The following is an 11,727-nucleotide window of genomic DNA, read 5'->3' as shown; positions in this document are numbered from 1 at the left end:
AGATGCAGGATGAGATAACATTATTTTTCTGGCCACACAGGTTTGGAGATATGACTGATGCCTTGATGTTGAACCATCACTTCTGACCTGCAGGGTCAAGCTAGCTGTAGAGTTGTTTTTTTTGTCTTTTTGTAAATCAAGAGTAAGTTTGCTGCTCCTCGGAAGAAGAGATTTTCAAATTTAAAGCAAAATTAACATTTTGTGGGAAAGCAGAGTCTTGTCTCAGTTTTCTTCCCACTAATGGTCACATTTGGGGAAACTAGATGGGAATTGTTAGAGAGCGTTGGAAGTTATTGTCAGCACACAACTGGGGAGAGGAATGCCCTCGCTTCCGTGATGAAGGCGGACAGGAAGTGGTGTCAGGTTAAAGTGAGGTCAACTTGCAATTCTCAAGTTTTTGAGGATGTTTGGGCCACTCTTGTTTAAATGGTAGGAATCATTGTCTTAGTGTCTCTGCACATATTTATGTTTTGTTTTTTTTTTCTTTAAGGATAAAGGGAATATGGAGCAAACCAACCAAACCAGTCCCGGTGAAGCTAAAAGTGCATATTTCGCCGTGGTACAACATTCAACCGTTAGCCATCATCGCCCCTGATGTGTTATCCGTTCACATTCAGCACTCACATTTCAGCTTTTTTTTCCTGATGCTTGCTGATTGTGACAAGTTGATTCTTCTTAGAAGATGAGATTTTTTTTCAGAAATCTGTTAACACTGACAAATGAGTACAGAAGGCAATAATTTTTTTTACACATGGTAACTTCTGAAGGTTATCCCACACATTTATCATTTTCACACTGTAATTGTCTGAGGACATTTAATTAAAATTCCTAGAAGAATGCAAATCTTATTTTAACATCATAACACCAAGGCTTGATGGGCTTGATGTCACATCTTTCATTCATTTCTATTTCAATTGTTTTAAGTGTTCACAGAATTGGTTAACATAGTGAAATAGATTAATTTATGATAATGTTCTATAGACAATTATCTACTCAGCAATCAAACTGTCATTGTCTTGGAGAAACCATTTGTTCCTGTAATTCTGTCTGGAGATGTTGGTTATTTTGGTTCACTAGAGATATTTGATGTCACATGTCGCCTTTCATGTTTCATTAAAAACAAAAAAAATCAGTTTTCTGCAGGATTTAAACTGTATGTTGTTCCTCCTGTAACCAGCAGATGGAGCTGCTTCTCCATAAACCTCATTAGTAGGTTTGATGCTGACTGAAAACCTTGTGGAAAATAAGACGCAAACAATTCATATTTCATGAAAGAAGTTGGTTTGTTTATATATTGTTCTTGAGCGGTTAACAATCAGAGTTAACTTACCTGTTAGTGTTCACAATGTCTTTATTTGTTCTTAATTTAAATCCTGCCTCCTCTTCTGCCTGTAAGACTAGAAGCCAAACATATAAACCAGTTCATAGTTGTGTTAAGAGATGCCGATGTGGAGATCTCTAAAATGAAAATGTGTTGTTTCATAATTGGGACTAAATATGTTTGTTGCAGATTCATTCATATCGTTCTCTCCTAAAAAAAATTGTACACAAAAACGTCCTTGAATTATGTTGCTCACACGCAACCACCGCCATTTTTGCTTGTGTTATGTGTAATCCAAGTTGTCTAATATTCTAACAGCTATAATGCAGAGAATGAGGATCTGCTGTTTAGCCTCTCAGTGTTCTCTTGGTTGTGTGTGTGTGTGACTGTGTGTTTGTGTGCATGAGTGAAAAAGAGAAGCACTGTTGTTGTTTTCTCTGACACTCCATTTTATCTTGTTCCTTCATGTAGTCACCTCTCTTTGTGATGTTAAGTTAATGTAAGTTGTCCATGTAATGTTTTTTTTGTTTTTTTCAATTAAAGTCTAATATCTTTATATTACAATCTACAATCGCTCATTCTCTTCTTTTTGTTTGTCGTCTGCAGGGAAAGCTGAGAGGATGAAACTGTTATGGTCCGTGAGCTGTAGACCTGCCTCATTTAAGCACAGGGGGAAGTGTGTACGGTAAAAGTAGCATAAATGAGTCATTTTGTTGTTTTTTTGACCGGGGTTTAAGGCTCTTGGACGTTCAGTGTTCTTAAAAACAGCTTTGTTGGTGTCTGAGGTCTGCACATATCACACAACGTTCTCATCACACATCACACACAAGAAACCAGATCATTAAACGCGTCACGTAGTGCTTCCATAATGTAGATTTATTAGAATATTCAGAGTAGTGCTATAACTTCTCATTCACTAGAGCTTCTGTCGATTCATAGTTTTCATGGACGTGTTGGTCTGTGAGACAGATGCTCCGCAATGAAATCAATCTGTAAAGCAACATGAGGGAAATAAACAAAGGGCTACCTAATATTTATATTACTAATTACGGAATGTACAGTCACAAAATTTCAGGAGCAGTTCAAAGAAATGTGTGGGTTTCCTCACTGACATAATAACAAATATTAATAAATACATGTCCCCCCCACCCCCTTTTTTTTGAGTAAATATCTGGAGTTAACCCTCTTTAAAAAGTCGGTTCTGAAATCACTCTTGTTTCAGTGATTTGATACAAAATGAAATAGAGGTGGTACACAAGCAAATTAGCGAGTTGAGAGAAAGTACAAACGGCTGTTTTTTTTTACTTCCTAATTTTTGCAAAAGAAACATGGAGGTAAACAAGAACAGAATTGAGATATTTATGGACATACAATAAAAAAAAAAAAACTCCAACTGCCTGCATATCTATCTCTCTCTCTCTCTCTCTCTCTCTCTCTCTCTCTCTCTCTCTCTCTCTCTCTCTCTCTCTCTCTCTATATATATATATATATATATATATATATATATATATATATATATATATATATATATATATATATATTTTGCCACCATTTATCCAGCTTGTGTGTTGCATTTCTGACAAAGATTCTGACAAAGACCCATATTTGCCGACTGTGGGAGCGTGAATAGAAAACACTGAGAGAGCCAGAGTGTGTGATGAGTTGTTAGTCCGCTTAGAGTTCATACTACAGAAGCAACAAACTCATCCGCTCCCTTCAGTCCTGCAGGAGAATCATCAAGCAAGTTCTCAGTGACAAAAGTGATGAACCAGTCGTACCATGAAACCAGCAGTACAAGTCAGTAATAATTAGATTGACGTGTGTGTGTGTTACACTCTGCTCTTTGTATAACTACATCTTTACACCTCTCTCCACCCAAAGAACAGGGCAGGGAGCGGCCGGAGCCTCAAGTTCTACCTCTACTTCCTCTCGCTGAGTCTGAACAGTGCCCCCTGTTTGATAGAGAAAGGCATGATGGGACTATAGAGCGTAATGGAGAAGGGGGGGGTCACATTGAGGATGAGAGTCAGGGAGTCAGGCCTTGATACAGTAAAGAAGGAGGGTTAAGGGATGAACTGGGGAGGTGTCTGGTCTGGACCCGGCTGCTCTAATTGGATTTTGGGGTGCTCTGCTCTGCTCGGCAAAGAGATTTAGGGGGGGACCCTGTTCCCTTCTGGTGGGAGTCTGTGTGTCTGGGCGAGCTTAGAGGAAGTTGTGCTTGAGGGGATAAAAGTTTGTTTGTTTTGTTTCCCCAGCAGAGTGTGATGGAGCGTGATGTTTAGATTTCTGCTTTAAAGCCCGTACCTGACCGCCATGCTCATCAGGGCATGTGGGAATGTTGAGTTCATAAGTGGGCAAGAAGGGCCTGAAAAGAGACTGCGTGAATGTGGGCATGTCTGATGCATTTGTCAGTCAAAAGCAGTTGTGATTCGGCGACACACAAACGTCCTTTTGGTGTTTTACTTCTGCGGGGAGCGATTTCTTGTCAAACTGCATCGATTTGAGGGTGAAAGGGAAGAAGAGTCCCAGTCATTGCAGGCAGGAAACTGACCATGTCCAGAGTTTTTGCAAGTGCAGTTGCATAAAATGTTCAGTATTGAGAGATGGAGACCAACCCTTTGACTTTATTGTCTTAGCTTTGGATCAGTTTGACAGAAGCGTGTGAGGGTTTTTTTTTTTTTTTTTTTGGAGAAGGACCGAGGGCCTCCCTGAACTACAGCCGACTACACCAGTGAATTCAGTGTTATAATGGATAAGTCCTGACTCAGCAAAAGCTAGAAACTCTTCACTGTTCCAGTAGACAGCACAATGTTTGTTTCTCATCTTCTCTTCCTGTGCTTCAGAACAGGTTTGTCTTGATGGAGGGGTTGGGTTTTCTGTGGAAGGAGGACAGGACTCCAGCGAAGGGCCCGGTCATACTGTCCGCCGGCTGCCAGGCCTTCAGAATCTCCTGAGTCTGGGCCGCCGGCTGGGCCACGGCCGGGTTGGACGGCCCCAGGCTGGACCAGCTCGGCGGCTTCAGGCCCTGGAGGACCGGAGAGCTGGAGGTGTTGATGTAGCCGCTGTTGACCGGAGCCGGGCTGGGACTCAGGCTGGCAGGGCTGCCCAAGTTCCCATTGGCTGAGCCCGGCAGGGAGGCCGTGCTGTCAGGCGTGGGGCTGCAGGTGGATTCTTTGGACTCGTCATCATCAGATGAAGACCTCATCTCTCCGCCCTTCTTCCCTCCAGAGCTGCTGCTGGAGCTGCTGCCCGTCGGGCCGCCAGAGTTGTTGGCTTTGGCGTTGGCTGCACGCTCCTGCTTACGAAACTTGGCACGCCTGTTCTGAAACCACACCTGTTAAACACAGACAAAGGTCAAATTAATATGTGAGTAAAGACATGGAATGGGACACTTTAATAGATGTCAGGTCACAGCCACAATGAAGTAAATAGACTCAGGCTGAAAGTGTATATTGTTTTTTTTTTTAGAAAGCAGCCGTTTTAAAGCTTGTTTCCCTCACCTGTACCCGCGCCTCGGTCAGGTCTATCTTGAGCGCCAGCTCCTCGCGGGTGTAGATGTCCGGGTAGTGCGTCTCGGCAAAGACCCGCTCCAGCTCCTTCAGCTGGGAGCTGGTGAAGGTGGTCCGGATGCGCCGCTGCTTTCGCTTCTCGTTCAGGCCGGAGGGGTCCGAGAAAAACTTGTAAGGGACTGTGGGGGAAATGATGTCTGTTTAGTGGAGGAAACATTTAAAAGGGTCTGACACAGCAGAGGATCCGGATTGTAACGGTGCGGAGAGGCCCTGCGTAAATGGATCAGGACTCAGGACCCTTAGGATAAAAAAATAAAATAAATACAACGCTTAAACGACGTTATAATCAACAGTTTTTTCATTAACAACCGACTGTATTTGTACAGTGGGCATGTGGTTTGCGGAAGGCGGATTAATTTATTGATACACTGATCGCATTGTGTTCAGAGCCGAGGAGTTTGTGTCATCGGCCAAATTAGAACAAATCGCCGAAAAAGCAACATCGGCCTCACAAAAGTGTTGCATAAACACCAACATTTTTTCATTTGTATTCTGTTTAACAATAAGCGTGTTTCTGTTTTATAACGGGAACTGCGAGTGTTGCGCCTCGTAATAGGCCTCCATGAACAGGTTTAAGGCTTAAACTATAGGTTATTTTATATTATATGTTTGCATTATTTAGTTTTTCATGTATTGCATTTATTAAATGTTTTAACATAAAGCAAGTGCACCTTAATTAGTAAAATGATGTGGTCAGTTTGCAACTATTGGTTATGTTGGAGTCATGTTTTTGTTTGTCATAATAAGCTTTATAAAGCGTTGTTAGTTCTGTAGAAATCGAAACTCCTAAAATCGAGCGGATCTTACTGCTTGAAGAAAAGAAAGGGACAACATGGATACATTCATCAATTGGACACAATTCAAGCAAATTCATAATTCCACACCCACATAATTGTTCTGTTCGGTGGGCCCATTGCCAACAAGTCTCCGTGATTTGTCATGCTTAATTTCGTTTCTTTTAATTATGTTTTTATTATCAATATTATGCATATTATTTTAGTTACCATTATTTTTAATTTGTATTATTATTAGTAGTAGTATTATATGAGCCTATACACGTGTTTCTAGGCTATTTGTAAATGTGTTTTTTTTATAAACTATTGTTTAATTAGTATACAAATACAATGTTTGACCTTTTTAAAAAGCTCTTGTCATCATTAAAACACATTACCTGTAAATCCTTACATTGCATGCAAATATTTTGCAAATTATGCAGTGATTATAAATCAGGAATACATTCTATTAAAAATAAAGTCCATGTAAAACCATGTAGGCCTTAATCTGGAGATAGGTATCAGAAACGAAAAATAGAGTTGTCAATTACATATTTTCCTTTCCCCCCCTTGTTTTTGAAATGTAAGCAGCGTGTCAAGCCCGAGAAAACGATGAGTCGACTAAATCTCAGCCCTATAGCTTCTATAACCTATATCTATAAATATGATCCTCTAATGGACATCATCTCATGACGTGTGTCCCAGCAGACCTCGGCAGGAGTGCGGCGGGCCGTACCTGAGGAGTACGGGGTGGGCTGGTGCTCCCGCAGCGCTCCCAGGGTGCAGCTGGCCGTGCTGAGCGGGGTGCAGCCCGGGTTGGAGAAGGGTCCGCTTCGGATTGGGTTGTACTGGAAGGAGCTGGCCTGGCTGCAGGAGCTGAAGTCCGCGTAGGCCGACGCTTCCATGGCCGCCATGCAGGAGTCATAGGAGTTCAGATAGGAGTAATCCATTTTATACATGGAGAGGAGCCGGTGCAAACACCGGTCTGCGAGCGAAACACGGCGAGGTGAAAACTCTGAGCAGAGAGAGAGGAGCTGCCGTGTCTTCAGCCGCCTTTTTGTTTCAGAGGATGAGAGGAAGATTGTTCAAACCAGTCCGAGTTGCTCTGTGTTCCCCCCAGCAGCTCCCGGGACTGTTGCTTCAAAACTCCTGTCAGCTTTTTTTTTTTTTATATCTCACTGTCACGCGGGCTGCTTTTCTTGTTTCTCGGTAAATAATCCAGATGTTTTCTCCTCTTTGTGGTTATCTACAGCTCTTCGCTGTCCTCCTTCTTCTTCTGGACTTTCTGCTGTTCCGGGCTTTGCTCCCTTGGAGTTTGTTCCCTGCACTGCAGCTCGCTCTCTGCTCTCGCGCTCCGTGTGACAGTGCGCTGCGGCGCGCGCGCTGTTTATAATAAACTTGGCAGAGCTGCGAGACAATAGCGAGGCGGTGGTCTAGTTTCCATGACAATGCCACCAGTGAGTGAGCGTGGACACGGACGCCCTCCCTCCTCCTCTTCCTCCTCCTCTTCCTCCTCCCACCGCTCACTGCACCGCCCACGCGCTCCAGAACATCGCGAGCTCGCAGGTGTCAGTGGAGTTAAATCATGTAAAAAAAATATCTATATATGTATAAAACTACAGCTTTTATAAATTAAAAACTGTTGAAATGTTGGTGCTTCCTTTACCGGACGCTTCTAATGCTGGTGAGTCAAGTTTTCTCAGCTCACATGAACAACAACAAGCGTCAAATCTTGCAATTTCCTTTTGAAAGAATTGCGTTTTTACGAGTTAAGACATGTAGGCTAAGGAGCAATTTTAAGCCAAAACTGGCACTTCTATAGTCCCCAATGAAATTAGCCTAAAATATGTGTACTTGTACTCTTCCCCCTCTACATTGAAGGACCGCTCGAGCTATAATTCAGCCTGGAAAGCAGCAGTACAGCCTTTTTTAAAGTATAAACCTAAACCTTTTACTTTGAGGCAGAAGACTGACTGATCGGGACATTTGGGGATGGGACACCAGAATATGAATGTATTTGATAAAATATCACAAGATAGGTCCAAACTAAATATAAAGGAGCAATATTGGAATTCTGTCCGATATTGAACGCATCTTCAAGAAAACTCAGGAGAGACATCGGTTCACTGTTCTGGGAGAGTCTGCTATCTCAATATGCTTTGCGATTGGCCCTATACGAGTAGTTTATGCCGCAACTGTGTAATTGGTATCCTATTTGCATGTGACTAAAATGCATCTCATGGGCAGGTGCAGCTCGAGCCCCAAATAATGCTACGTGCAGCCGGTCAGTCACTGACCCACAAACGGCTCGTGGAAACAACTGCAGCTCGGCCACAGAAGTCTTTATGTGGTGCAAAACGTCCAGATGTGACGGTGATTGGTGAGATTAAAAGCTTTGATTTGATTCCGATCACTTTTACGGAGATGTCACCAGAGTGAGCGTCACTTTGATGTATAGGACTAGAGAGGGAATTGGCTGCGCGGAGACAACTGAGCAACCACGACAGGCTAACCATAAACGCATTGACGCTTCATAAATTGGTTTAAGTTTATTGTTCGGTGTCATACAATGTGATAAGTCGTATCCCACGCGGCCCCCATCACACACACGCGCACGCACACAGCAGAGACTTGAAACCGCAGGGCGCGCGCTCCACGCAGTCTCCAAATCTGCACGGCTGCATTCAAACTCTGTTCGTTAAATTAACAGGCGTTTTATTAGCGGATACATTTCACCAAATAATACAACCCACAAAACCAAAATTACGTTTTACGCGCACGCGAGAAATTAATTAAGTTTGGCTAGTGTGTGCGTCCGCGCGCTCAGAAGTGCGCGCTTTTATCTTGACCAGAGGCAACATGATGCTCCTTGATGTCATTAACTCAGTAAACACGTGCGCGCATGCGTGCTTTCTCCGCGCTGTACTCGCTTAAACTACAAATAAGTAGAAATAATACGATTTGTTTAAAGCGTTCATTGTGTGGTCGGTGAGAGCTGCTGGATGTTCGGGGCGGGGCTGCACGCGCAGCTGCTGTTGATACAGTTGCAGTGCTGATTGAACGAGTCCGAGGCTTCTCCAGGCCGCGCACGAGAGGTCTCTGTTTAGGAGGACACATGTGCCATCTTCCGTCTGAATGTAAAGAAACACATCGCTGAATATCATAGAATACATCATTTACGATGCTGAGTAATTGGACATGTCCGGACAGGTCCAACGTGTTCTCATTATGATGTCATCCGAGTTGTAATTTTGATGTTGCAGACTTATTATGTCTTGTTCTTTTCGTAATAAACGTCTGATTCTGGTCGAATGTGTCGTTTGTGTTCATGGTACCTGATTATTTATGCAAAAATGTTAACGTTCCGCTGCAATTCAGATAAATGTTTTTGGTGCATTTTATACACCTGCCCACCCGAGAGATAATGACAATAGGCCTCGATGCTTGAGACCCAAAATGCTCCATGTTATTGAATATGGGCAAATAGGGTCTAAACACCACAGATACAACTCGCCTTTAGTTTTGTGAGTCATGTGCACACATGTGACCAGCCCACATGGATTTATAAGACAATCATAAACCGTTGAAGTCTAAAATGAAGGAAAAAAAGTGCCTTTTTTTATGAACTCAAATAAAATGTGGCAATGCTGCAACACCGATACAGAGTTCCGTGCGATCCCTATAAGCAACTTAAATGAACATAAACTGGTGATTCAACCAATCAGCGTCCAGGCCTGGTGGGTTCAGAGGTGAGTTTACCGAGAAACTTAAACCGTTTCAAAGTTAAACTCTGCAGGCTGTTTCTGCCTCGCAAAAAAAAGAGCAGCCATGAGGGACCCGAGTTCTCCTGCATTTTAGGCATTTCAACTTTAATCCCTTCAAAGACGGGACCGGTCTCTTCCAGGCCACTAATCCGCTCTATAGTGCTCCAGCTCAGGGGGACACTTCTCCTCTGGGGAGGCTTTAACTTTGGACTTTTACATTCATGGGGCGATTTGACGGAAACAGTTGCGGAGATCTTTGGCATTCATGACGTCTGAGTCAACAGAGGGGGACACAATGGTCCCCTAGAGGCTCCTGAGGGCCCCTGAGAGAGGAACCCCGACTATAGGGATTATGGGCCCATGGAAGACTGGGTGTATTAGGGGGAAATCTTATGGGCGCACTTAACATAGGCTGTCCGTTTCTCATCAAAGTTATGATTGAGTTAACATTAAAGGATCAGTTCACTCTTACAGTGATCAGTGTTTGTTCTTGATTGAAAAAACATGATCCAATATTGAAACAATAGGCATTTAAGTCATGAACAGCAAGTTCGTGTATGGGAATAACGAAGGAAAATATTTATCGCCAGTTAAAAATATATAATTACAACAAAGCTCATCGTATTTCTCTGTAATTTGTCGTTATGTTTTCCTTTATTATGGGCTCTCTCCTCAACAACAATCGGCCTTGTTCAACGTTCCTGATGCATCATGAATACGGGTGGACATCCTGACCTAAACATTTTTGCTGAGAGACATTTTTTCTGCACTGTGGTTGCAAAATGTATTATTCTTATTAAAAAAAAATATTCTGCACTATAGGCCGTATATTCACAGCCTGTCTGTCCGAGTTTATTTCAAGCCCGAAAGGGCCACGAAACATTTGTTCCCTCTCTGCTCCCGTCTTCTCTGCCCCTGTAATTGTTTGTGATGGTCTTCCACCCCGAAGACGCCGACTGCAGAGCTGCATGCAGATTTGGCCTGATGGACGCCAGCAGTCTGTAGCACAACTCGTGTGTGTCAGGGGTGCTGTGGGTGGAGGCACCGGTCCCCGTGATGGATGGATGGCTGGATGGTCTTGATGGAGAGATGGAGAGGTGTATGGATAAAGACGGGGGATAAGGGATGAGTGAAAGATGGGACAGCGGCGACACATGGTGTAAAGAAAAGCTGCGCGGGAGGCCCAGCCCGGTATCTGTCCCGTGACACGCGGCGGTGGTCTGACACCCAAGTGAAGCTGTCAGTCAGAGAGAGAGAGAGAGAGAGAGAGAGAGAGAGAGAGAGAGAGAGAGAGAGAGAGAGAGAGAGAGAGAGAGAGAGAGAGAGAGAGAGAGAGAGAGAGAGAGCTCTATCCATCATGAAAGCTCAAAGAACAACATGTGCCGAAAGCCGTTTTCCTGCTTTTGTAAACCGATGCAGTTATTGATCCTCGGGTCTGGATAGCGACCCTCCTCTTTGTCAAGATGCGTAAATTAGCTTACTACGCATTTACGTCATTGTATTTATATTTCATGTAGAGTTGATTGAAGTCGGTGCCACTGGTCCGATCGTGTCGAGTCAAACTAAGTTTACATTCCATAATATGAGCACACGTGTGATGGCTGCTGCAATCAAGTGCAACCAGAGGACAAAAAAAAAACAAAGAGAAGCCAGAAAGGTGCATTGACCTGTGTTGAGTGTTTTGAGTCTGCAGTGGAGACTCCACCCTCCACAGTTGCTTGATCCCTTCTGAGATTACGTTTGAGTAAATGTGATAAAGCTTTATTACAAAAAAATCATTAAAACGGCTGCAATAATTTGAACGAATATCCACATTTCTGTCTTTTAAAATCCCGTTAAAAGTCGTGATCAGTCGCAGTTCTTCTGTTATCAATAAATTAAAATCTGATTTTAATGTAGTTTATGCTGTCAGTTATTTGATGACCTTCATATAGTTGTCCATGAATTCAATTGACAATTAACATTATTTGTAACCCAAATCTTCTCCTTCTTTGATTTTGTGGTTGAATTGTAAAACCTAAAACCCATCACGATGTGCATGAATATAATAGGAGTCTGTTTTCGTTGACTGCATCAAATGAGTCCTTTATATTGATAATGTCTTTGCCACCTGTATCTATTTTGCTTGCGTGCAAAATACACAAAATAAATATCTGATTAAATTATATTTTTAAAAAATTCTTATTTATTCTTATTATTTTGTATTGTCGTCCATAATATACTTTAGATAAATTCATTTATAGTTTAAAGTGTGGCATATATTATTAACGCATAGTTTTAGATATTTCCGAAGATGAATT

General features: G+C 42.6%; 1 protein-coding gene across 1 annotated transcript; it reads right to left on the bottom strand.

The window, feature by feature from the left end:
• Nucleotides 1–2,913: 2,913 nt before the first annotated feature.
• Nucleotides 2,914–7,049, bottom strand: phox2a (paired like homeobox 2A). Its single transcript, XM_068585163.1, has 3 exons — nt 6,400–7,049; nt 4,822–5,009; nt 2,914–4,655 (listed from the first exon to the last, which is right to left on the bottom strand). Exons 1-3 carry the CDS (start codon nt 6,620–6,622, stop codon nt 4,161–4,163), a joined length of 906 nt encoding a protein of 301 aa, XP_068441264.1. The 5' UTR covers nt 6,623–7,049; the 3' UTR covers nt 2,914–4,160.
• Nucleotides 7,050–11,727: the final 4,678 nt, after the last annotated feature.

Source organism: Clinocottus analis, unplaced genomic scaffold (genome assembly GCF_023055335.1).
Source record: "Clinocottus analis isolate CAN_PGR_092001 unplaced genomic scaffold, fCliAna1.0.p SCAF_2, whole genome shotgun sequence".
NCBI lineage: Eukaryota > Metazoa > Chordata > Actinopteri > Perciformes > Cottidae > Clinocottus > Clinocottus analis.
The sequence above is the reverse complement of the archived record's forward strand: the minus strand, read 5'-3'. Positions and strand labels throughout refer to the sequence as shown.